This window comes from Enhydra lutris, unplaced genomic scaffold, assembly GCF_002288905.1.
Source record: "Enhydra lutris kenyoni isolate GAN:26980312 unplaced genomic scaffold, ASM228890v2 scaffoldscaffold2, whole genome shotgun sequence".
NCBI classification, from domain to species: Eukaryota; Metazoa; Chordata; class Mammalia; order Carnivora; family Mustelidae; genus Enhydra; species Enhydra lutris.
In genome coordinates, this window is record NW_019154086.1 from 29,572,167 (window position 1) to 29,599,785 (window position 27,619).

At 42.8% G+C, this 27,619-nt stretch overlaps 1 protein-coding gene across 2 annotated transcripts in view; it reads right to left on the bottom strand.

Annotated features, from left to right (window-relative positions):
- Positions 1-8,847: 8,847 nt before the first annotated feature.
- Positions 8,848-27,619, bottom strand: part of LOC111148260 (schwannomin-interacting protein 1) — a 52,657-nt gene continuing 33,885 nt past the window's right edge. Inside the window, exons 3-7 of one of the 2 annotated variants that reach the window (XM_022504730.1) lie at positions 18,201-18,318; positions 17,064-17,261; positions 15,984-16,107; positions 13,520-13,613; positions 8,848-9,495 (exon numbers count right to left, since the gene is read on the bottom strand). In XM_022504730.1, coding sequence (XP_022360438.1) covers positions 9,444-9,495; positions 13,520-13,613; positions 15,984-16,107; positions 17,064-17,261; positions 18,201-18,318 — 586 coding nt within the window. In that variant the 3' untranslated portion in view covers positions 8,848-9,443. The remainder of the gene's footprint in view (positions 9,496-13,519; positions 13,614-15,983; positions 16,108-17,063; positions 17,262-18,200; positions 18,319-27,619) is intronic. The other variant, XM_022504722.1, reaches the window with a different exon arrangement.

The following is a 27,619-nucleotide window of genomic DNA, read 5'->3' on the forward strand; positions in this document are numbered from 1 at the left end:
GAACTCATAGGCTGTCATCAGTTCTTTCTCCTTGTCCCTCACCATCTCTCAGCTCAGCTGCTTTCCTTAGCTTTTGATTCATAGTCTCTGTCTCCAGAGTGAACAAGGTAGCTGCCAGACTCTTATTTTCTCCATTTAGCAATTTCAATATCCATATACTAATTCTGGGGAAGTTTCTGATTGCCTCTGTGGGGTCATATGCACAATGATAAACCAATTATTAATGGAGGTTGGGGGAACAGGAATTCCATTCTGGGTGACCGCCTGGGCCATTCCTGTGATCAAAGGGGCAGGCACCAAGTCTGACAGCCCCAGCAGAATCACAGCTGGGAAAGAGATCTCCAAAGAAACTAGAAGAATGAGAACGTATACTGGAAATATAAAAAGTATAGCTACCACTGACCGTAAGAGCAGAATTTGATTACAATATGGCAGTAGAAATATGGACGAGATGATAAGCAAAATAGGTTTTCAGGGGCTATAACTGACATTAAGACTGGGTTTTTACTCCCCTGATCTTCTGAAAAATGAATTTCTGTCTTTGGCAGCTACCTGGATGCTGTCACTGGGAGAAGATTGGAGGCATTGTAGCCAGAGAGGGCTAAATAAATACACAGAGATAAATATATAAGTAAAAATAAATAGATAATAGAGATGTTTATTTGTTTATGGTACCTTTCTTGGTCCCCCCAAAGAATTTGAGGCAACTTATAGGGATAATATAGTAAACTAATAGTCATATTACCCCATTTTTTATCCAATTTATTATAGGTGGGCTGCAAATGTAGTTCTTTGCTTCCTGGAAGCCAAAGCAAAGAGGGCAGCATTATCAGTCAAAAAGTTTCCAAAGATTAAGTGTCTGACCATTGATTTTAGCTCAGGTCAAGATCTCAGGGTGATGAGATCCAGGGTGGAGCCTGTCCGAGACTCTTTCTCTCCCTCTCCCTCTGCCCCTCCCCCGGTTTGCAGCTCTCATTCTCAAATAAATAAATAAATAAAATCTTTTAAATAAAGTTTATGATGCTCATCAGAGAAATTTGATTGTTATTGATTCTGAAACCTGAAAAGAATATCTCTCAGGCACTCATAAAGTTGTCATTGTGTAAGTATTGTTCTGTCAGAAACATAATAATATAATTTGTTCTGTCAGTAAACATAATGATATAATTTGTGGGGCTCTTAGAATGGTTTTCAGTGGTGGCTACTGTCATATAGCTGAAACATTAAAAGAAGTAATATACTATGTAACAAATCCAGATTATTTTGAAATCTTAGAAAAGTCTTGCAGAAGCCAGGGGAACCCAACAGTTAGATGAGTATTAGCCTTTATTGAGCCGTGAATCCCTTTAGTCAGGGCATGAGTTCCCCATCATTCCTTAGTGTCTTACACCCAATTTATTTCTGTTACTTATATTATCAGTCTGTCCCCTAAATGCACTTGCATATATGACTTCTGGAAGAGAGGTACACAAGCCAGTGGTCCAAGTCCCCCTCCACCCTTCTCCACCTACATACCAAGATATTTTGGTATCTTTTTTCCCCTTTCCCAGCTGCCTCTTACACTGGTTTATCAAATACCCCTTCCATTCTCTACCAGTCTTCTTTGGGCAAATCATCCCATTCACCCCCTCCTGCTCTTGGCTTTAGGACTTGGAAAGTAAATCTACCATCTTCCTAAAGACTCAGCACCCCCCCTTACAGTATGGTGAGACTAATCCATGTTTTTGGATTGTTTGCATGACTGGCCTGGAAACTGAAGCCAAAGGAATTCCCAGTGAAAATGCTTTCATCTTGAGCCAAGAAGCCTGGGTAACTTTGAGTTGGGAATGACCATAGCTGCTTGTCTCGGAAATCTGAAGTAGCCCTAAGATTTGGCTTTCATTTTCTGGTGTGATGTGAAAGCAATGCTGCTTGCCGAAGTAATTGGTAGTGGAGGAAAATCCAATGCGAACACCTGAAATGAGAGTCATTTGTATGTAAACTTCCTGCCTTCTTTGAAATTCAAGATTCTGAGGTTGAGTGAGTGTATTTGGCTCCAGCCTGTAAGTATATAGACTCCCAAGATGTAGGAAGGCCACTGTGAGGTTTTAAAGAACTAGCTAACTGCCTCAGATGAAAACCAACTGTTGGATGATTTTATCATCTAAGATTCTTGACAATGAATGTAATTTAGGAAGTGATACACATGTGTGTACTTTTAAAAAGAGGAAGTGGGCGTTTAGAATTTTTGTTTTAGTGTATTGGGGACAGCATTGTTAGCACTATATTGGCACACCAGCTATGCAAATCAGGGGGTTGAGCTGACCATAAAGGAACAAGAGAGAGAGAAAATAAGACTTGAAGTACAACTGAGATTTCAAAACCACGGTGATTTATCTAGGACTCTTTTTGATAAGGGGCAAAGGGACAACAAATTTTAAGTGTAGTCAAAGAGGGCATAATTAAAAACTTTAATTTTTAATTTTTTGAGGTTGGATTTGGCCCTTTCCTGCAAATCTCATTAGTTTATATTTCCTTAATGATTCTTGCCTGTTTATGGGGAGGTAACCCCCAGATCAGCTTGGGAAGTAGGGGAAACTCAGAAGAGGTTTTTAATTGTTTAGGTATTGCCTGCAAAATTTATAAAACCTCAGTTGTTCAGCCCCTCTCAGGCTGCCTTTGATGCCTTGTAGGCCTCAGCATGCCTGAGGTGGGCCTGGCTCTAAGGCTCACCGGGTCCCACTGCTGTGACCAAGGAAATGTCCTCACAGGAAATCGCCCCTCCTCGAAAGGCACGCTGGGTGGCCCTTCAGCTCTGATTGTCACAGAGGCAACAACCCCCCAAAGCGCCTGCTTGGCAAATGGGCTCCAGGCATCAAAGGGGGTCTCTTACTGAACAGCACTTCTGTTCTTTTCAGCCCTCACATTTCCCTCTGCTGTTCTTGGCCTCAGCACCAGGAAGTGAAAGCTCTGTGTCCTTAAGGACCGGCATCCCCACTTGCAGTGTGGGAGACCAGTGTGGGAACTCCGAGAGGCCCCATGTTCTCTCTCACTCCCACTCTTGGTTTAGCCAGAACTGCAGGGACACGGATTTATTACTCCCATACAAAACATCCCACGCCTAACTATTCCTCCCGAGGTATGTATTACTTCCCTTAAAAAATTACTTGGCCTGACAGAGTTGCCTGGCACTTCATTCTCAATCTGATTTGCATCTGAGACAATGACATTTCTTAAAACCAGCCTCCTTAAGCAGAAGGGACAAGAGTCCTTCGCATCACTGGAAAGAGGAAACAGATGCTGTGTGATAAATCAGTAAAGTCCTTTCTCCTCGTTGCCTGTAAAAGTCACCACTGTTTTTCACCTTGAACCGTCCTATCTAAATGCTCCCGGCTGTCTTTGAAATGCCACTTCTAATATGTGGAGATGCTCTGTGACCTAAAAAGCCCCCTCACAAGGTGAGACGACACGTCATTACAGACTGTAATTTGTACCGAGAACTCAGAGACATCTGGAGCGAAGTAACTTTATGAGGCAGAAAATTAAAGAACTCACTTCCAGCCTCGTCTATGCTCTACCAGAATCAGGATACATGCCACTATTTTCTGCAAAGCCAAAAAGCAAATAAGATATTGATTGAATATAAAAGAAGAGAGACTCTAGTAGCAAACAATCACCAAGAAAGTTTGAATGTCTAGTCTGGAGGGTGAGAATAAAATTTCTTTTCCCATAAGTATAGCTTTTCTATCTTGTGTACTTAGAGAGTGGTGCAGGGAAGTGCATTGAATAGTTTTTAAACAAAGACCATGTTATAACTACAAGTAGAATATTGTTCTAGAGTAGAGAAAGGTATGAAGGAAATTACGCTATGGCAAAGAATTTCTTACAACCAATTAATTAGTTCTGGTGACTCGTTTCCTACCAAAGTTACTAAATGAAATACCTTTTGGATTCTCAACTCAGAAATTAGGAAGACATTTTCATTTTGCATAGCCCAACCTTGAATTAATAAATTATTTAATATAATATTAATTTATGCCACTTACTGACTATAAAGTTCAATTAAAATATTCTGGAAAACTCATTACTCATCAGCCTATCTCATAATAAATGTGTCATATCTTATTTAGAGAAAATAAATGAATGTCTGTGCAAAAGGTAATTGGGTTTTCTGAGCATCTGAAGTCAACTGGGATGGTAATAATCAAAATGTGGTCTTGAGGATTATAGAAACCCAAGGCTTTTCCAGATGGACACCGAAGAAGTATCCTGCAGTGACTTGATAAATATTTATTTCTAGCATCATAATAAAATCTGTTTTCTTTTCTCTGGAATGAATTATTTGTTCATGACAAATCTCATTGTGGCCTCTCTGATTCTTCCAAATGGCTAGAGAAAAAGAGAGAATGGGGGACAGGATTTCAGGTAAACTGAAGAGGTCTATGTATTGAAAAAGAATAAGTCACTGACCTAGAGAAGATCTTCTAGAGGAAAGAGGTGGGTCTCTAGCAGTCGCATTGCATGACCAGTAAGAACACAGGGTTTGTCTTCACATACTGGGTTTGTGTTCCAGTTCTTTCTTAAAGCACTGTGGCTATTCTTGGTTTGGACTCGCATCTGTTACAGTAATGGTAGCCATTGTAACAGGGAGATTCAATGCAGTGTAATGGCTCAGACATAATCAGAGTTCATTCCTCCATCCTGTGACTGTCTGGGGCAAATCCTATAAGCAGCAGGCAGCTGTGCTCATGCAGTAAACTCAGGGACGCAGACTCCTTCTACATTGTGGCTCTGCCACCGTCTAGGTCATGTGATTGCAGCTGGTATAAGGAGAAAGAGAGTGCCTGAAGAATGCAGATCCCTTCTTAAAAACCTTGGCTGGAATGAAGACATGAAGACACCTCACACCCACTAACATCCCATTGGTGAAAATCAATCATGAGTCACATCTCAACTCAAGGGGATGGTGAGAGGGAATGCAGTCCCTGTCTGTTCAGCTGCTTGTCAGGAAAAACCCTGTGACTATGAACATGATGAGGAGGCATACATTTTGGCAGATGGCAGGCTATATCTGCCATAGGGCTGTTTATCATAGACAGCAGAGAGGACGTATTCTGTGGAAGGGAAATCACTGGATGACAGATGAAAAGTTTGGAAAGGTAAAGAACTTAAGAAGGAGTCAACCAGGAAGCAGGGCAGTAGGCTGGAGAACAGTGAGATTAAACCCGTGTAAAAGCCAGGCTAGGGGGCTCATCCCTCAGCTAAGAGGAGAAGCATCAGACATCAGGAAGAGAAGAGTGCCACCAGTTAATGCCAGTGTCAAAATGGTGGATCCTGATGATCAGAGACTTTCTCTTCTAAGGAAACCTCCCTACTTGGTTCTGTGCTGGGGGCTAGCGTTACTGGAGTGGCTGAGGTTTGCTTCTACCCTCAAACAGGAAATGGAGACAAAGCTGAATTCAGGAAGTAGATGAGGGTCTTTGGAGGCTGTGTAATACACACACACACACACACACACATAGAAACAGTTGCATCAAAGAAGTGACACACATGCTCTTTAAAGATGAAATGATGGGTGCCTGGGTGGCTCAGTTGGTTAAGCAGCTGCCTTGGGCTCAGGTCATGATCCTGGAGTCCCAGGGTTGAGTCCCGCATCTGGCTCCCTGCTAGGCAGGGATTCTTTTTCTCTCTCTCACCTGTCCCCTCTCATGCTCACTCTCTGTCATTCTCTCTCTTTCAAATAAATAAATAAAAAATCTTAAAAAAAAAATTTCAACCATGAAATGATGACAGATGAAAATGAGTTGGTGTTTGTCAGAAAATGTCCAAACCTTTTGTTGTAAGGAACTGAACTTCCCTACATTGGCCTCACCTGGCATTTCTACCTTAATTAGCTCTTTGTACTCTGATGTATTTAAACATGGTACCAAGGGACAGGTAAAGAATAATGAGGTGATCACAGAATGAAAGCACAAGTAGATGAGTACATCCATGCTTATTTCATCACTGTTTTTAGTGGCAGAAATCTAGAAAGATCTTTAATGTCTATCATTTAAGGGAATGGCTGAAGAAGGTATTTTCCACCATGCTGGGGATTACTATACAGCTATTAAAAAGAATGGCTTAGATCTGTAGATACTGACCTGGAAGGATGACCGTGGACAAAGCAGGTCGCAAAGCACTGTTCTATGGGATCCCACCATTGTATAAACAAACTGAACCACAAAACCCATATGTGTGTGTCTGTCTGTGTAAGCACGGAGAAAAGTGTGTAAGAATACATTCCAAGTTTTAACATTGACATTTGGAGGAGGGACTGGAGTTTTTAACTATTTAAATATCTGTCTTGTAAGTTAATGATTAATAAACAAGAAAAAAACCCCACAAGAGTGTTCTAGATCTCAGAACCTGGTAAAATACAGAATTCTTCTTCCATCCAAACCGTGATCATTCTTTCAATAATTACTTACTGAGGATCTACTCGGTGCCAGGTGTTTTCATGGACATTATTTTCTTTAAGCTTTAGAATAATGCCAAGAGATCTTATTGACAGGTGATAAAACAAGAGAAAACAGAACTTCATAACTTGCTCAGGGTCAGGTCACTGGGAAGATGATGGAGTGAGCATTTGTGCCCAAACCCTCTGGCCTCAGAGCCAGTGTACACTTGCCTGGACTGCCCGCTCCTAAAATCAGGAAGAGAGGTGGCCTTATTCCCTATTTCTGAGGTCAGGCAACCGAGCATTCTAACAAAGCCTGGTTAACTAGTAAGGGTCCTAGTTTATGAACAGAAGGGGGACCTAGAGCAGGTCAGAATCCTGTTGGGAATAATCCCAGTGCTTGCTGAAAAGCCTAAGTGGAAGGACTGGAAAGATCCAATCTTGAAAGAATCCCCTGGAGGTGAGTCACTTGGTGACACCTCTATGAGGGCAGAGAAGTACACCGGTAGAATCTTCTCTCAGGGTCTCAGGGGAATGGGAAGAACTGCTTTGCCCCCGGAGGTGTTTCCGGGGGCCCTTGTGTGTGTCAGCGCACTCTCGTCCTTCTCCAGCTAGGAGCTCTCTGGCTGTAATGATGGGCTTCCAACAACTGAAGAACTGAGAGGCCATGGGTTCCTTCAGAACACATTTCCAGCCAGAGAGAGCATTGTGGGAGACAAAGAAAAAACTCATTTCTTAATTTTTATTGGAATTGGCAATTCTGGTGAGGATTTTAAAAATTAGCCTCCCTTCTCTTGGTGGGCTGAGCTTTAGCGTCACGACTTGAGGCTGTGGATGACCCAGGAGGTTTAGGTCACACTACTGCGTTGATGTGGGCCCAGATTTTTGTGGCACTCTTCTTGGTCGGCTCTCTCCAAAAGTTTCAAATTAGTAGGAATACGTTTTGATTAGACAAAAACATAGATATTTTAGAAAAATGCTTACAGAAAAGCTAAAAAAGAACATCTAAGGCGGTGGTTCTCAATATGAGGATAGTGTTCAGGCCACACTCCGGACCAATTAAATCAGTGTCTGTGGGGCCAATGGTTTCTACGGTTCCCCAGGTGCTTCCACTGGGCATCTGAAGGTGAGAGCTGCTGGCTTACTGACAAATATTCTCACCCAGCTGCACTAGCCAAGGTCTGGCAACTGGACCTGGTCTCTGGCTAAGGTCACTCCGGGAGATGACTGACAGCTGGTGCAGGACTAGAAGCTCAGTTAGAGGACCCCTCTTTGGGGCCCACCCTTCACTCACTGGTTAGCAACCTATCCTGGTCAAAAGCCAACTCACAAAAGCCAAAATATATTTAAGGGCTGCAGTATTTTTCCATTCTATATAAAAATAACTTGAAAGAGGCCCATAAAAAAATGATTAGTGTTACAATTTTAGATTACCTATTTTGTTACATAGGAGACTGAAGATTGGCAACTCTTACTTATTTAAAATATCTATCTGGGTATTTTTAAGAAAGGGACAGGTAGACAGTTGTCTAGACTTCTATCTTCATGTTATGTAAGTGATGTAAGTGATGAATCACTTAAATAAATTCTGCACCTGAAACTAAAAATAAAATAAAATAAAATATAACAAACTGTCATCAGATTACATCATGGACCTAATTATGAAACCAGGTGGTCTGTGGGTGGTTCTGGAATGTTGATTGCACATCTCTGCTTTAGTTTATGATCCTCTAATGCCTGCATGGACATTACCTAATTAAATCAATTTTGAATCTCTACTTATTGGGGAAAATCTGTATTCTTTATATACTTTAGACTTGGCATTTTTCTTTGTGAGACCAAACAGAAGTGGTTAAAATCTGAAACATGGCAACAACTGGCCTCAGGAAAAGAGTAAACACAAAGCATCACTTGTTCATGTGGCAAATTTGGAAAATGGAGTTTTGATGCGCTAACAGGCTCTAACAAGACCAGGAGCTTGTAGATGGTAAAGCACCAACATTCCAGATTGATAACTGAGCACTGACAGAGTGCTAGTTCTGATGTTGCGCAGGTTTTCTTCTTTGGATCACACACACACACACACACACACACACACACACACACACACAAACACTCTCACACACACACCCAGTTTCACACATGCTCTCTCACATACACACACTGTCTTATACACACACTCACACACTCTCACATACACACACCCTCTCTCTTGCATGCACACTCTCATACACACACTCTCACATACACACACACACTCTGATACCCTTCCCAATCTTCTTGGCAATTCTCTGCTTTGCTTTCCTCTGGAGCACTTTATTTTTTTCACTGACTAAAGCTTCACGATGGGGAGTTCATTTGAGGAAGTGCGAGGAGGTTAGGAATATAGCCTGTGTCGGGCTGGCTAGTGAGCAAAAAGACATAACCTATGAAACAAAGTTTTAATTTTTATTTTACATATTTATACATAAAACTTTCAAGGAACCCTCTGAATCCAACAGAATGTTAATAGCACATCTAAAAATGAACTTCAGGTAGTCAACATTCACAAAATGTTGAAAACTGATTAAAATGTACTTATTACGGAGAGCTACAACTTCACTACGAGGCAGGCATGTATTTTCTGACTTTATAGATAGCACCGTCATTTACAGTTCTTCTTTAAACTACAGTGAAGAATGAAAGTAGTCAGTGGTAAAATACTGCTCCAACTTAAAATCTCTAAACAAACAAACAAAAAATAATAAAGTTAAAACTACCCTCTTTGAGAACCATGACTTGTGATGGTGTCAGTACTGTACATTTTTTGTAACAATATTTTATTAAAATGCCTGATAGTTAGTGGCACAGTAAAAAAATTAAAATAAATTAAGAAGCAAAGGCCAATCACTGGACGTTAAGCTTCAGACATTATCAATGACTAACACTGATATTCGTTTGTTTCTGCGCCACCTTTAGCAACAGCATTTTTACAACCACAGAAGCAAAAGAAATTTTAGCTTGTCCTCCAGTCAGATGGCTTCTTTCACTTGGCAGGCATTTTCTCTGCCATGTGCTTCTGCTGACTTTCCGCATGTCTGTAAAAGGAATCATACGATTATTTAGCGCTAAGACGAATGCTCCAAACTTCTTTCTAATGCACAGTTACAACAATCCCCCAAACTGAGCCCCAGAGTTACTCACAGTGGAACCAAGAGAATTAAGTAACAGTACTTAATTCAACAGATTTTGACCTCTTTAATTTGTATATTCTCTGTACGATTCCTTTTATTAAGTTACTAGATTAACCTGGGAATGGTAGATGTCATTACTTTTGAGAAGAAAAAGCACTGTGTTTTTAAAAAAGGAGGTAAGTATCTGGGAAAATAGAGCCAACAAATGAATATGCTTCTCTGTCCCAGGTACTGTTCCTGGTGCCATGAATTTGGTGGTGAGCAGACACTGAGGTCTTTGGTTTCACGGCACATATATTCCAGTGGAGAGGGACAAAAAAGGAACCGATAGCAAAGAAGGAGAGAGCCGGTAGTATGTAAGTGCTAGGCAAAAAGTCCAAACCAGGTGTTGTCAAAGAGGGGAACCGCGTGACTACTTTATCTAAACACAAGCACGCAGACACAAACATAAGCATTCAAAAGGCTCTTGACAGAAGTTAAAGCCAATAGAACCATTATATATAAAAAAAGTATATATATATATATGAGATATATATACATATATATTAGAAGTTAAAGCCAATAAAACCAAAGCCAGTTCCCCCCTTACGAAAGCTAATGTCTTCCTAACAAACTGTGGGTTTCTATAGGTGTCAAGATTTTCCATGTTTGCATACTCCCTCCCTGCCCCACATTAGTTCTAAAGCCATCATCAGGGCGGTGAGGGTAAGTGGCTGGGTGGGGTGAGTCTTTTTAGTCATCGAGCCCTATTGCGGCCCATGAGCCCCACATTCAACCAACCCAGCAGCTGGCCAGTGGAGACGGAGGGGGAAGAATGGGAAAGCTGCTGACATCACTTGAATGTGCGCTAATTAAACATTTTCCCAGAGTGGTAGTGTTTGACGTCTGCAAAAGACAAATGTTTCGATGGACAATTTTAGGAATTTAAAAATTTGGCAAGAGAAAACATCTTAGGCTGTGGTTTTCAGCTGTTATCAAAGGCTCAGGGGCAGTTTTTGTATGTTTCCTAGATTTGGGTAGTCAGTGACGTCAAGTTTAACTCACTGGCTTTGTGCAGAATGTCTCCTATCTGGGGATAGGGGAGGCAAACCACAAATACTTTCAGAAATAGGGAAGTGACAACAGTGTCCTTGCCACATTCAACGGCCCACAAATAATTGGTGATATTCATTTAATAATAAAGGAACTCAAGAAAAAAAGATCAGCCCTTTAGTCCTAAAAGAATACGCCCTTCAGTGGACCCTGTCATGGCCCTGATTATGTGTGTAAAACAGCTTTGATCATTTTCATCAAGTAGTTTACAGGCCTCACTTAAATTCAGCTCAAGAAATATTTTGATGCCCACTGAGCTAAGATTCCACTATAACTAATTAAATTATAGTTTCTACAGCAGTTAAAAAATACATGTGAGTGCACACGTGTGTGTATACACACATATGGTGAGGGGTTTTTCTGAGCGAGAGGGAAAGGACAGGAAATAGCTTCAGAAAATATTGAAAGCTGGGTGTTATCCTGAGACATACATACAAGCACGGATTTCATTAACATTTTAAACAAAGGAGGGAAAGGGTTTTAGTCCATAAAACTAAAAGGTTCTCATCAACTATTTATATGAAAGTCCTTATTAGCATTTGTTTGACTTAAACCCCACAAGAACTCCTTTTTTAGCAACTATCATTACCGAGGACCTGTGCCTGGCAGGCCCTGTCCTAGGGTCTGGGGACACAGGGGAGAATGAAAACGGCCTGGCCTCTGCTTTAGAGGGAGGAGGGGTTTGTGTGCAGTGAATGAGGAGAAAGAGCAGATGATGTAACACAATACGATCAGGATCCATGTGGAAGGGATGCCATGTGGCCAGGAACACGGAGAGGGTCCTACCCCAGTCTTGGGAGCCGGGGCGGGGGCATCAGGGAGCACTTTTCTAAAGAGGTGTTACATCTCAATTGCATCTCAGTGCATCTCAAATTCGGCTCTGCTTTGGAATCACATGGAGAGTTAAAAAAAAATCCAAATACCCAGGCCACCCCACAGAATCATTAAATCGGGATCTTTGAGGGTGGGACCCAGGAATCAGCAGTTTATAAATCCCCAGGTGATTTCAATGTGCAGCTGAAATTGAGAACCACTCATCCGCATTGACACCTGGAATGGCAGAACGTCTCACTCTCTACTGGACAGGTAAAGGGAACAGGTGAACAGAACTTCCCAGGGATCTGGCTGCAAAATTCTGACTTTGCTATTTTCACATACCCTCAGATTCCCCCAGGAGCAAAGTGACAGTTTGCAGCCAGGAGTGGACACAGGAACTTCTCCCCACTTCCTCCCCTTTAAAGGCTTCCTCTAACACCATTAAATTAGTAACTCCCCTCCTTTTCATCCCGTGGTTCTGCCTGCCCTGTTTCCCATGATCGCACCAAACCCAAGTACCAGCTTAACACTCCAAGAGGAGAGGGGGGCCTCTCACCAGTGTCCTCACCGGTGTTGAGGAATGCCAGTGCTGCTTTGAGAAAAGGTCTTTGCTGTTGCAGGCAAGTCACAGAATTTACAAAAGAGTTCACCTATTTTTTTGAAGATGCAGGTTTTGGTCTTAGATTTCACTAAGTGAATTCCCATCATCTTAATAGATATACACAAATCTCTTTGACTAAAAAAAAAAAAAAAAAAAAAAAGGACGTGTCTTATAGTTGTTGGGGCAGTGGCTGGAGACATGGGTTGAAGGCAGTAATATTATGTGAGTGTTGCTGTGATATTTTAGATACAGGCGAATATGCTAAGAAGGTATGAGGCCTTCTGGCTTTTTGTTTTTTGTTAGGGGTGAGGCACTATAGTACCCAAAGCACACTACCCATAGTTCTTTTTTTTTTTTTTAAAGAAAAAAGCCTAAACATAGTTCTGTAGCATTTATTTTGCTACCCAAACTATTTTTATAACACTGAATTTAGAAAAATAATTTAGCTAGCGTTACACTTTGAGAAGAGGTCCTGTGGTAGGTGTTAAGTGCATTTTCCCTACATGTGTTTTCAAAGCTTCTCTCGGATGGTTCTAGATCATGTGGTTAATTCCTTAGGTTACTGTGAGAAGCGGTGTTCTTTCTCTCCTTGGGGAGCCTTCTACTCTCTGAATCCCATTTCTGGGATTAATAGTAGTTGTTACCTCTTGGTTTAAAGACTTCACATGTACTGTTTCAGAAAAGGTAGCAAAGTATATATGAGATCATACGCGTGCTCATGATATTTCCCAGACTTTATATACTAATGGGGATAGGCTTTCCTACAAAGAGAACTGCTAAGAAATGCCAGATCTTGACTGGCCTTAGCCTCGTTTCCGTCTCCTGATGCGGGGGGAGGCAACATTCTTTACCTCTGCTGAGGGGGTGCTTGGAGTCAGGCCCTGCTGGAGACTCAAGTCCTGGAGTGTCCCCCACAGTGAGAACAATCTGGTGGCACTGGCGCTGTGGAAAGACGCCAGGGTCCCTGCCTTCTGGACACGGCAGGTGTGGGTGAGATCTGGGTCACAGAGCACCAAATAACACCCTATGGCACCCACTGCATGGCTGCTTGTGTGCTGGATGTGGGCCAGCGTGGAATGGCGTCCGGCTGGCTGCCCAGGAGGACAGTCCTCCAGGAGAAAGTCGTCCTGGTCCAGAACTGCTGACCTCCTTTGGGGGAGGTGGTGGTTATGAGAAATCCTAATGTACTGGGAGGACGGTTGTGAAAAAGCAATGCATTTGTGTGTGTGTGTGTGTGTTTAAGCAGTGCCTTTGGAAAGGAGTTTTAGCCACTTCCTCTCCATCTAGACAGCTGACCCCAGCAGAGATGAGGTGAGTTACTCATGGAAGTAAGGGGAAGGTGTTCTCTGGAGCCTTAATTCTTCAACTCAGACCACCCTGGGCTTCTTTCCTTCTCTGGCAAGGGTGAGCCTCACTGACCTGGTCAAGTCCTCGATGTCCACCAGCATGGCGTCTTGCTCCGTGTGCAGCTCGTCTCGGATGAGGAGCAGCTGGACCAACTCTTCATTCAAGCCTGGAGCGAAGAAAGGGGGCATTTACGAACGGATATGATCGCATCCAAGTCAGCCGCTATATGGACCATTGCACAAGTTACTCTGGCTAAGATTTAGAATTCTTACGTTAGCCCTTCACAGCCCAGGAGAAGTCCTCGGTTTGAGAACATGACTAGTTGGCATAATTACAGAAGTGTTGGAAGAAAAGGGGTAAAGTAGGTAGTACTTCCAGTGACAGTCACATTAAAGTGGGAAAAGAAATCGTTAGCTGTTAGGAAAATCGCTAAAATAACAGTGAAGGCTGTTCTCAGTAATATCTAAGTCCTATCTCAAGAAAAGCGAAAGCCAGATGCGTAAGACCTTGAAATCTCTGAATGAGTACCAAGGAGAAGATTCCTTAGGATTCATACTGGGAATAAAACATATGTAGATAGAAACATTTCTAATCCTCCTGAAGTCAGTGCACTGGGTGAATTTGGCTCCTATTCCTGAAAAATAGAAACAAGCAAGGGGCTCTCTTATTTTTAACCCTTAGACTGAAGCTTTTAGGTCTGGACACAGGGACACATGCACCATAGCGTTCATTTAAGCAGCAAGAGCTCTAGGCCCAGAAACAAAGGAAAGGAAGGAGGTCTTCCGCTCGGTTCTCCTTGGAAGTGCTTTTAGAAATCCTGACTTCAAATGATGTATTGATCTGCCTTTAGTTCAGATTAGTTTCCAATTTAAAAAAGGGGGGGGGGAATCATACAAAGAGGTCTAAATTCATCTACTACTAAAAAAAGCTGGATGATAATTTTAGTATTTAGAAGTCTAAGGAAGACGTTTCAGTAGTAAAATATCGGAAAGCCTTTTCGGTCCTTGAAATAATTACAGTCCTAGTAATTTACTCTCAACTAAAATTAAAATGTAGTAGAATTTAAAAAAACAACAACTCTGTGAATCTATGGTTTCTTAATTAGAATGTCAAACGCTTTCCCTTGATTTTAAAACAATACTGAACATATTAAATTAATTCTGAATATGTCCAATTCTATTTTTTCAGTATGTTTTTAGGGTAGTTAAAAATTTTTTTTTTTCTTAATTCCAGTACAGTTGCTTTTTATACTAGCACTCAGTAGAGGGCCCACATAGTGCATGGAAATTTTTTCCCCACGTGAAGTTTTTCACTTTTTGGTTTGGAAATTTTCAAACTGATACAAAAGCAAAGAGATTGATTCAATGAATCCCCATGCCCCATGCATCCAACCAGCTTCAAAAACGATCAGCTCATGGCCCATCTCGACACATCTATCTTCCCTTCTCTTACTAGGTTATTTTAAAGCAAATTTCAGACATGATATCATTTCATCTGTAAATGTTTCAGTATGTATCTTTAAAGACAGGGCTCTCTTTTTCTAAGTTAACATAACCACAATACTTTCATCATACCTAAACAAATTTTTTTTTTTTTTTTTTTTTTTTTTAAGGAGAGAGTGTGCAAGTTGGGGGGAGTAAAGGGGGAGAGAGAGAATCTCAAGCAGACTCCATGCACGGAGCCGAAATCAAGAGTCGGACGCTCGACTGACTGAGCAACTCAGGTGCCCCATCAATAAATCTTATTAAAACATTCAGTCCGTGTACACATTTCTTGGCTGACTCTTAAGTGCTTCTTTATAGTTAGTTGGTGAATGCATTTGGTTGGTCTCTTAGGTGGTTTTCAATCTTAAGTTCACAGGATTTTATAGAATCTTATGTTCCAAAGGTTGGAGGGCACATGGATTCAGCTGGACTAACCACACTGCCCAAGTGGGTATGTTCTATGTTCTCTCTGTCACTGGGCTGAGCAACCAGCTGCCCTTCTCTGCGTAACCAGGCACCTAAGTGAGCACCTCTCATGTGCCATCTATCGGCACACTTCTGTTGGAGGCCCTTCTTTATTCTGGGGGCGGGAGGGAAGGCCCATAATTTGTCAACCTGTAATTATCACATATTGGTCATACAAATTTTCCCCACCTGGAGTCCCACAAAATAAGCTGAATCTGATTTGATGACCCAAAACGAACAGATACACAAGTACAGTTGAGGGTGTAATTGCATAATTAATGACACGTAACTACCAAATGGTAGTCCAGAAACTGATGCTGCGAGCCAAATACACACATCGTGCTCGGCGCTGGGGCTTTGAGATGAATCAAGAGGACCTCTCACCTCTGAGAACCTTGAATAATTCTTGAAATTTCTGAACACTTTACGGTAAAAAAACAAAAACAGAGCCTTGTGATCCTCTTCCTTCTCTTGCGGCACGCAGGAGGAACCCAAGGGAAGGGACAAAGGAAGTGAATCAAGGAGGTAGTACTATCCCACGATATTTCACATCGAACTCCCCATTTTCAAGCTCTCCGCACACTTACTTTCTATCTGGGAATGGAGATCGTTGACTATCACTTGTAGCTGCCCGAGAGTCATGTCCCGCAGGTCGGTGGGCTTTAAACTTCTTTTCATCAGGCATTCGCTTATATGAGGCATGTGTGGCAGCTGAAGATACAGAAGGAAGAAATGGAGGTGTGACCTGAGCAGCCACGGCACTGAGAACAAGACCCACTTTTCTCCTGACAGATCTGCTCTCACCCACTTCCGTTCTGGGCCTGTGCTCCAGAGCATTTCCCAGTGCGAGCTCCCCACCCCAGCCCCACACACCATGTTGTCCAAAACATTTCTGGCGTCAAAATGCGACACTAATCAAAAGCTATCAGACTGGTCTTGAACATAGGCCATGACAACTGCGAGTCCGTGATCATGTCTACAAATGAATGACGAGGGAGCTCCGGGAATACCAATGACATGGATAAAATTAATAATATCAGCTCTCTATCCGTCTGCACCATGTTATAAGCACTGTGCTGTGTGCTTTAAATGCTTTGTTCACTGAATTCTCACAATCGTGCTCTCACACCGGTGTAACTATTCCCATTTTATAGACGACAAAACTGAGACTTCAGTACCTTGCCCAGAGTCCCACAGCAAGTTAATGGCAGAGGTGACCTTCAAAGCCCAGGGCCCTTATCCATTATGCCATACTGTCTTCACTGAAAGGTGGGAATGACAGCCATGGCGATAGTGAGTTTGCCACAACCAGTAGGTTCTAAACTAGTACTGTTTTAATGACATTAAAATATTCCCCTGACAGCTAATATCACCTCTAAGAAATATAGCAGATATTTGAATCCAGATTTTCTATGAATGAATAGATATTGAATCTATCCATTGAATATGGATATGAATCCAGAACAGAGTTTACTTTTGTGTAATCTGTTGCTTATGAATCTTTCAGTAGGAAGGAAAAAGAAACAAACTTAAATATTTCTCAATGACAGTACTTTTTACAAACTGCCTTGTAGAAACCCAAGTTTGCATAACTCTGGGAAAGAACTGGGACCGCATCAACCATTTTAGCCACCAAACTCGCTGGCATTTCAGTGTCTCCTGCTTACGAGATCAGCGACGGGAGACTTTTTCCTGTTCTGTTTTTCCACTTCTACTTGCATTTTGGCCATTGGTTTGGCCATGGCGAGGGCCATTTTGGCTTCGGCTTGCAATTTCTTTTGCCTTGTGAGGAAATCCATGTCATCCAGGGATTCGGATTCCTCTTCCGTAGTGTCTCTATCAGAATAGGAAGAACTCTGTTTGCTCTGTGAAGGGAAAAAGAGCAGCCCTGAGCTTTCTGTGTCAGGCGCCATCTCTGGAGATGGGCTACCCCAGTCGTTGGTCCCGCCCAGAGTGGCTGAGAGACTGCCCTCCATCAACGTGACTCGCTACTTGACTTGGTCTATACGAATCTCGGGTAACATTAGAGCAGAGGGTTTATTTCTTCAGTGCCAAGAACAGACTCTGATTTTAGCAGAGTCACATAACAATAGGGAGAATCTGCTTATGACAACCTCGAGATGTCCCTTTGGTTCTAGGTCTCAAAATTTCCTGAAGGGATCAGACACAGCAAAAAATTTAACCCAGAGCTACGGCAGCATGTTGTTCTCTGGAGTGGACAGGATCTCAAGTATCCAGTGAAATTCTGACGTTGCCCTGCACTTATGGACCAACGCGGCTTCCTGCTGGTCGTTCTTTGGTAAGAAAGATGATAAAGCCGTCACAGAGAGTAAAGGATTCCAGCAATAAGCCCCCGGGATCATTAAGCCATCCTTTGCAATATGTACGCAAGAAATGAGCCGGGAATGTTTTACACACATCATCTCACTGGTTTCTCTGAGGAACGTCCCTGTGTGCTAGTGCTCCCATCCTCACCCGGACCCCGCCCCCACCTTTCAGAATGCGTCCCACTGCTGCTCTGCACTTAATATTTCTCAGCCCCATGGAGAAGGACATAGAGCATAGGTGAGCTCTCTCATGGTTCAGTATGAAAGTAGTTGCTAACTTTAGCAGAGTTTATGTGTCCTTGTATCACAGCTTTGATTCTTCACTGTCAAACTTTAGGAGCATGCTGTGTCAAGAAATGGCACGAGACATTTCTTTTTTCATCTCTGCCATGTTTTGTTTTTTCCTGACAAATGAGAAAAAAGGAGCTAAATGACCAGGAAGGCACACACACAGAGCTTTGGTGGCTTTGGACTCACCATGGGAGACAAGGGGGTGTCCAGGCTGGTTTCCGTCTTACTGTCATCAGCATCGCTGTCCTTATCACTGCCGCTGTCGTTGACAAAACATATCTGCAGGTTCATCCCACTCTGTAGCCTGCGTGGAAGCAAGGAGGACAGCCGTTCTGCTCAGTTGTTTGTTATCTGGGAGCGCGCGTTAAAACTGTCTGGCTTTGTTAATGGAAAGCAATCTTAGGTGTTGTTGGCAAGGAGAAGTGGGTCAGTCCCAATGTCAGTCCCAACTTACCCATGATAACTAAAGGACAACGGTGATAACTTAATGAGTTCATAAGTTGATAAAAGATAAAATGCTAACTTTTGCTAATATCACTTTTTTTCACACCAATTTCATGTTAAAGGGAAAGATAATTTCAGGCCACATAGAATAGCCCCTGGCACAACACCAAACACATGGTTGGTACATAATAAACACGTGTGGAGTCACTGAGTTTACATTCCTGTTGATAAAGATGAATGGGGTCCTCAGCATGCGGTCATCTCGTGTCCTGTCCCATGGGGACGATTCAAAGAAGCTCATTAGAGCAAAGCTCTCTGAAGAAAGACTGCTCCCCACCCCCCACAAATAGAATGGGGTTGTCTGAGGTAAAGCTATGCTTTGAGCAAGTTGCCAAAAGCCAACCAAGGAAGCTCATTTATGTCATTAAAAAAAAACACACCACAGGTTCACCCTAGAGAAACCTAAGGAAACCCCGAACCCAGTCAGAGAGACACAACCTTGGAACCCAGGAGAGCGCATAGAGCACGAGGTGCTAGAGAGGTGGCCACAGAGGGTCACCAGGCTGTGTCTGTGCCACACAAGGTGGACCACGGATACAACTCTCTGTCCTAACCTTTTTTTTTAAATTGAACACATTTCAAAATACTGTTTGGGTCTGAAGACTTTTTAACGAAGTAATTTTTCTTTTAAAGATTTTATTTATTCATTTCATTGACAGAGAGAGACAGCAAGAGAGGGAACATAGGGGGAGTGGGAGAAGGAGAAGTCCGCTTCGTGAGGAGCAGGGAGCCCGATCTGGGGCTCGATCCCAGGACTCTGGGATCATGACCTGAGCCAAAGGCAGACGCTTAACGACTGAGCCACCCAGGTGTCCCTAAAAAAGTAAATTTTCAAGCCTCCCCAGTAGTCCCAGTCTGTGTGTCAGCATAGGAGACCCCTCAGCAGCAAGGGACCATAAGGAGACTTGTCCAAGCCAGGGGCAGGAAGCCAACACTGAATTGCTCTGGCGGCGTTATTACTGTCACAGAGAGAAATGCAAAGAGCAACTTGTCTGATAGTTGACATTAGTATCTTTTTTTATTCCAGTGGGTAGGGATGCTTTGTATAAATTGCTCAGATGACTCACAGAAAATGATTCTTTGACAATTATAGGGAACCCAGAAAAAGAAAATCTACCCATTTAAAGCAGACACCGTCACAGTTACGTGTATGTACTGCCACCTATTGGTAACTTTTGGAATTACTAAAAGTCCAGTAGGGAAAGGCAGCCTTCTCCCTTAGCAGGCTGCTTCTGTTCCCTGCGTGTCCTCCTCTGCAGACCAGGAGCCACGCCCTAGCTAGGCATGGAAGGGACATGTTCTACTGTGATCAGCTCAGGGGGCTTGGAGTCAGTCGGACTTAGGTTCTGAATCCTCACTTCTTTCTCTGGGCCCATTACTTAACCTCTAAGAACCTCAGTTTCCTCATCAGTAAAATAGGGTGAATAATTCCATGTATTGTTGGAAGGATGACAATAGTTCAGAGCTAGGCACAGGGTAGGTGCTCTGTACATATTCACAGTCCTCCTTTTTCTACTTTCTGAAAGCCCAGACAAAGGAATACAGAATTTTAAAAGTGATGTGGCTTTGTAAAGGGACCGCTAAAGTCACTTACTTGAATACCTTGGCTGGCCGTGAGTAGCTCTGACAGAATGTCCTCAAGTTGTCTTAAACTATTAGGCAGCTTGGACTTCTACTGAGCTAGAATTTATCGCCTTTTAATTTTCTTCCATTGGAATCCTCCCCCCCGGAGAAATCTAATATGTTCAGGTTACCCTTTGCTCCCAGATAAATTAAGTTTTAAAATTAATTATCTGTAGTTTGTCAACCACCCCCTCCAATCAACCCATTTTTAATCTAAAACTCAAGATATATGGATTAGGAAATAATGGGAAGTAAAACTGCAAATTAAAAAAAAAAACACATTAAAAGCATATTTTAAAAGTAAAAAGTCGTTTTAAATTAAACCTAATTTGAATTTAGGGGTATGTAGCATTTTCTATTTACCGAGCTACTAAAGTCTTGAAAAGACGTGTCCGACACTGGAGGCACAGATTATTAAAATAAATAAATAAATAAATAACCTGTGATACCATTACAAAATAAGGTTTAAATCACCCAGGGATATATATTTTCATTCTGAAGAAAGTCTGATCATAAATTCTGTTGTTCTGCTCCCCAACTGACCTTTGTGCTAAGGATCAACTCAGACCTCAATCAACCAAACCATACAGCATTTCTAACTCAGGAAAGGCAAAGAAAAAAAAGGAGGGGGGGAAGATTTAGTAGTCAGAATGAAATGAAAAAACACCTCAGGTAGAAATTCAGAAAATCGCCTTAGTACCACATTATCACAGTGGGAAACTGAGCAGAGCTTCTTACTGGCTGAGACTTATAATTCCTTATAGCAGTAATCACCATGAATGTTACTCTCAGGAAAAGGAAATTATATGACATAACAGCTAATGGTTCAGAGGGTATTTTAGTAAAGACATCTTAAAATGGACTCAGGTTTCAAGAAGGATTTGTTTGCCTTTAGCCTTTAAGCAGGTTTTAAGACGGAGATGGCTTTGGGGAAACTCAATCATAGATCTCGAGCAGCAGCTCGGCTGAGGGGTGAGTGGGGCCACCTGGTGCTCTCGAAGGCCTCTGTGTCACGGGGTCAAGCATGATAAGCCTTCTTCTGCACCCCTTCCCGCCTGGGGGAAGTACGGCTGTTCTGAGGCTCCCTCCTGCAGCCTGCAGTCCTGGGCCTCTGTCCCGTGCGCGCGCTGTAGGCCACCTGGCCTCACTGAGACCCCAGCTACCAGTCTTGCAAAATCTGAGCCGCCCGGGGGTCCAATTTGCCTGGATCTCCCAAGCATCATCAGAGATGAAAATGAAATGTGATCCTCATCTTTTAATTATTTAATTTATGTAATTTAATGTATATAATTTATAATATATATTTAATTTATATAATTTAAGGCATCCAAGTCAAGGCTGCTTGATGTTTCGAGTGGCATTTACTACAGTGTTGCATGCAAAACGCTGCCTGGCGTCTGCCTTGCCTGTCGGTATTGGAGCTGAAAGGTCTGTGTCCTGGTTATCCCGGAAACCACTTCTCTTTATGGACCACGAGGCAGTGAAAAACCACACCGCTGCCCAGAGTTACTGACAGGGAGCCCCAGGACCTGAGCAGAGGGTGTTCCAGATTGAGAATGCTCAGAAATACGAAGACACAAAGACTAAGTATGTCCTCTGGGCATCTCAGTGTGAGTGCAGGGACTTCCTTAGTGACAGTGCCTACTGGCTAGCGCAGGAAGGCATGTAGTGGAGAGGGTGTTCAGTGACAACGTCTGCTTGGCTTTCAAGGCAAGGAACACCTTTACTTGTAAAACACCCGTGCTGACTTCCAACTACCATTACTGGAGATATTATTATTAAAATACGCCCAACACCGAAAGGATGGTGGAGGTGAAGGTTTTTAACTACTAAGAGGACGGTATCTCAAAAACCTAGTCAAGTGATAATATAATCTGGTATAAAGATAATACTTTTTTTTCAAAATATAAGGACCAGGCCAGTTTATTCTCTGAAAGAAACAATGTGATTGATGATCCTAAAGTCTGTGGCGACTTCTAGTAGCGTGGTAGCCACTGTGAATCTGGTCTTTGGCCTTGGTCTTGGTTTGAGGTGATGGACTGGGCTGTTCTGAGGACAGTTCTGAACCCCAGAACTACTTGGTGTTTTCTGATTTTAGAAACAGCTGTCTCCCAGCACCAGCATAGAACACCGGTGTCTACACAGAAACGTTGAAGAGTCTGTGGTTTTTACCCCCTACACCGTCCCTTAGTTAACTTCACTTGAACTGTTGCACTCAATACGAGTTTAAAATGACGTTCGCTTGTATTCCCTTGTTGGGCTGTACAACCACCTGTGATAACAGGCAAGGTGACAGTTACTCAGAGAAGTCACAAAAGCTCCCTAGACCCATAACAGCCTGATTTATAAAAACGGTCCTGATTCTTCCCTCCCTGCACCTGTCCCCTCCGTAATGTGACGGGCAGCTTCTCCCATCAAGAGCCGGAGTCTATTTCCCTGCCCCTGGGCTGGCCTCTGACACGTCTTGCCAACGTGCCTATGTGCCAAGTCTCCCCCTCAAGAAGCCCTGCCACTGCCCTCAGGACAAGTCCAGGCTTGCCTGCTGGCAGATGAGTGACTTCACAGCACAGAGCTTGACCAGCAGTTGTCCCACTGAAGCCCCAAATGCACGAGAGAGCTTGGCGGAAAAGGCACCTCACCAAATGAGGGGGTGGGGCTGCAGACACGAGTAAGCCCATTGGAACCCAGCTCTGATCAGTAGAACTGCTTGGCCGACCTAGAGGCTCCCAAGCAGAAATCAATGTTTATTATTGTATGCCACTGATAAGGGGGGTTTTTGGATTATACATCGTCATTGTGGTAACAAATAACTGGTACGAGGTCACAAAGAAGAGACCACAGGCTGAACCTCTGGTTCTTGAATCCAGGGCCCTTCCCCCCACTACACTTAACCTCAGGTCTGGATTTATTAGATCTTGCCTGTGTGTCTGTTAATATAATCGTGGTGTGCTTATACCTCCTGCACGTGTTTATCATTCTAAGGCAATTGTTTGGTTTTCCTCAAGAAGCGGAGTGAGAAGGAACTACCCATATGCTTATGGATTTCAGATGTGCCTTGCTCATCTTCTGTCTGCAGCTGGAGTGGCTGTGAGAGCCACTGGCCCCGCTCTCTCATTTGTTGCTCAATATCCCCAACTCGTTTGTGACTGGGCCATTAAAATGTTATTCCCATCTATTTTAATGGATCTATGATGCATTATTCAAAGACTTTATACATAATAAATAATCACTCATATTTTTATCATATATCTTTTTTTTGTTTCATGAAACTTTTAAAAGAGAAGGAATATAAAATCTGGGTTGTAATTACCCAAGGGTAGCTGTAAACACATTTCATTTTTCTAAGGATTTGTCATGAAGAAGGAATGTGGGGACAATTGAGGTTTTGGTAAGCTCCAGAGGTCCTGAATGTGTGCTGGTGTCTCTACAGACTGTGCCAAGGGGGGTTAAAGTGAGGTGCTGCTGCTCCATGATAAAAGACTTTTCCCGTCCCCACACTCTGAGCCCTTCCTCTTCTGCTACCCAGTATCTGTTATTGTGAAAATATTATTCTAAAATGCTATTTCATAAGAATGCTATTCTTATTTTTACTTGAGTGGGATTGTGTTCATTTCTTTTGCTAAGTGGTGTGTAGTGCATGGGATGACCATTTATTAGATTTTTAGAAAAGGCTAGTGTTTACATAACAGGTGTGAATATGGCTGGTCCAGCAGATCTCATCCCCCCCACACAAAAGTACAGTAAGTGATTTTTTAATACTACAGAAGGGCTGTTTAACTGGTTTCTCCTTCACTCATTCATCTGAGGATCAGGTAATACCTTCTCTGCAAATTCCATGGCACCAACAGGCTGGTGCTGAGCAGCTGCTATCCATTTTGGCCAGGGCGTACAGTTTCTAGTTTGCTACAGTCTCCGCTACTCCCTATTGACTTGTATCTGGGCTTCTTCACTCATTTATGTTTCTTGCTGACCCCTAAAGGCATTTATAGGTCATGACCCCTCGGTTAAGTGGATGCATAGTTAGTAGTTGAACCATAAACAGAAATCAGGTCTTTTTAACAGGTACCAAGTACTTGGATCATCAAATTGTAGCATACAAATAGAAATGTGGAATATGAAGAGCATCAGAAGAGAACTTGAAAAACATGTAGTAGATACTCCCTATCTATCTATCTATCTATCTCTTTACTCCCTATATGAGGAAAGAATACTTTTAGGACGTAGACATCCATTAGTAAAGAAGGTGTTAAACAAGAAGGGAGACTGAGCAGGGAACTGCAGAAGAAGGGAGGTCTTCAGGGATATGAGTGGTGGTGGGGGGCGGTGGGGATAAAAGCAGGAGAGATAAAAGAGATAAAAGCACGTGCCCAGAGAAGTTCACGGTAGCTCCAAATTCCACGCCACAGAGAGAACTAGGGAAAAAAGATGACACCATGTCTATGTCCCACCCTGACCCCACATCTTACAGGACTCAGACATTTGTCTTCCTCTGCAAAAGCTGAGGAAGGCAGCTCCAAAGGTGGCTGGGGTGTGAGTGGCCCTCTCTAGTTTTTTTTTTTTCCTTCTCCTAATTTTGCACATAATTTCTTTTTCTGCTTCCTTTTCTCAGGCTAGTTCTGGACCTTCCATCTGTACATGTTCCCATGATGGCTGGAGGCCATCCAACATGACACAGCCACAGAATCTTCTCACCACATAAGAAACTGATAGAAAAGGGGAAGTGGCCTTCACCAGTTTTTCTTCGGTGGAGCGTCACAGCCCCTATATCCTTACCCAGTTCTCCCAAGAGCTATAAATACTTGCATTCCCCAGACAGCTGTTGGTTCTAATTTCACATCAGTGTCTAGTTTCTTCACTAATGACCGCTTATGTGTAATTAAATTTGGAATTACAGTATCTTAATGTTGAAAAAAATGCATTTCATCCGAAACATTTTCTACCACGAATTGAAGATCAGAATGAGGCTTCTGATACTGGAATAACGATGGAATAAAACAGTCATGTCTCTTAGGTACCAAATGTGGTCTACTTTCACCTTAATCAAAGCCAAATGATTTCTAAGCAATTTATATTCTGAAATAAAAAAGAGTTTTGTTTTCTCTCTCTCTCTCTTTTTAGAGAGGGAGAGAATGGGGGGAGGGCAGGCAGAGAGAGAATCCTAAGCAGGTTCCATGCCCAGCACGGAGCCCGATGCAGGGTTTGATCTCACGACTCTGAGATCATGACCCGAGTTGAAATCAAGAGTCACACGTTTTACCGACTGAGCACACAGGCGTCCCAAGAGTTACCATTTTGGATCATCTACTGTGTATTAAGGCACTTCATATGTATTACCTCTACCCCTCAGATTCACTAGAGTAAATATCATGACCCTCATTTTACATATGAGGAAATGAGGGCTCAGAGGTTAAATTGCACAAGTCACAAAGCTGGTATTTTACTCTAGAAGAGTCTGTTTTGAGAGGCCATGGCACTTTAAGAAGGATAGAATAAACTCATGAATGAAGAAAAAAAGATGAACAAAGAAAGCAAAGCAAAACAAAACAAAACAAAACCTGGAAACAATTCCAATGTCCAACAATAAGAGATTGATTAAGTATGTTTGGTGAAATATAATGACCATTATACAGCTAGTAAAACTACATATGATAGAAGAACAGCTAGGAACATGGGCAAATGTTCCTGATATACTGTTAAGTGAAGAAAAAAATCAGGCTGTAAAACAGTAGGTATAGTGTGATTCCAATTTTGTAAACAGAAATGTGAAGATATATTATGCATAGAAAAAAAATGGCAGGATATACACCTAGATCTTTTTTGGTGGAAGAAATTCAGTTGACTTTGAATTTCTCTCTTCGGAGCTCCTCTGAGTTGCCATGTGTGGGCATTTAACAGGAATTAAAAAGGGAAAAGGAGAGAAAATGGGTGAGCTGATTAGCACTTGCGTGTTGGAGGAAAGGTGAGGAGGATGAAATGTTTGACAGCTGGAAGAGGATGGCTGTGTGTCTGACTCAGACGGTGGCTATGCAGGGAGCCTGACTCACGTATGAGTCAGGATGGCCTTTTGGTTTTGGCAGGGGGTTTGGGGGCGGGAGATCCTCTCAGAGGGCAGCAAGAACCATCTTCTTTTACGCAAACATTTCTGGAGCTGGACTCTTTTATTCAATTGTTGACATCCCTTCCAGGCCCAGTCTCAACCCCGTTCTCTACTTAAGCCCCCCACCCCTGGATCTGCTGTACATTATAGACTCGGAAGTAATTGATATACATTTAGGCGTCTGTGTTTTTAAAGCCAGCCTGCTCATTTACTCCTCTCAGCCCAGGGTTCAAACGTGTATTTGTCTGGCCTGCTGATGAATTTCAGCTGCTGGAGATGAACAAATGCTTGCTGCTTCCGGACCGAGGACAACGTTCATGTGCCAGGGGTAAAAGCATGGCAGCCATGGCAGAGAGTCAGTGCCTGTGCCTGTGCCTGGTTTCGAGGGGTATGACTAGATCTGGTGACGATCTCAAGTGCAAATTCTTTTACTCTGCTGTACACTGAACCCTGCTCTCACCACTTTGTATATTCATGTTTAAAAACAGCTGGCAACCACCAAGGTGTGCTTGCAGAGTAAGCTTTATCTCCAAGACATTCTTTTTCATGACTTGATTAGTGGTCATTTGAATTACATGCAGTCATTCAAAAGAACGCAGAGCTACTGAATTTCACTGAGTCCATGAAGCGGTGGTTCATATTTCGCCATCTTTAAAGTCAGGTGTCTCACAGCCTCGGCCACTCGGGTGGCTGGTGGCATGGCTGTTTCACTGAGCAGTCACCCCCCGCGGCCGACTAGCCAGCTGAGGAGCACTCGTGAAGAGGTGGGATCCGGTAGCTCAGGTGGTTGTGCCTTCTGGTAAGAACCACAAAACTCCAGCATCCAAACCTGCGGAATAGGGCTGGCGGCTTGGAAGGTGACGCCCAGCATCTCCTGACGACATAGAGGGCGTCACTGTGTGGAAAAGTGAAGGCTGACAACTCGGAGGCAAAGTGGTTAACTGGAGAGTTGGGTTCTGAACATGAAGAGGGTTTTGGACTATCTTAACCAACATGTTTTACATTTTCTTCTTTTTATTTTTTATACGTACAAGACACAGGTAATATAAAAGTGTATATCCAAATAAGTCCAGAAGGCTTCTTTCAATCGCTAAAATAAAAACTCTTAAGTGTTAAGGAGGCGTGTGTCCCTATTCCATTCGCAGTGGGTTTTCAAAATATCTTCCATGGGATTTTAATGCATGTGATAATCTGGATGAGAACAATGTGAGGGGCACAGAAATTTTATAAGACTGAACAAAGGGACTGTGTTAGACCTCCAGATGACACGGCTCACTTGCGGACAGTGGGAGTGTGTCCTCGTGGCAGCGAAGCTTTGGTGAACTCTCAGAGGAGCCCGGTCCTCATCTGAGCTGCATGTGTGCAGACACACGTATGGGAA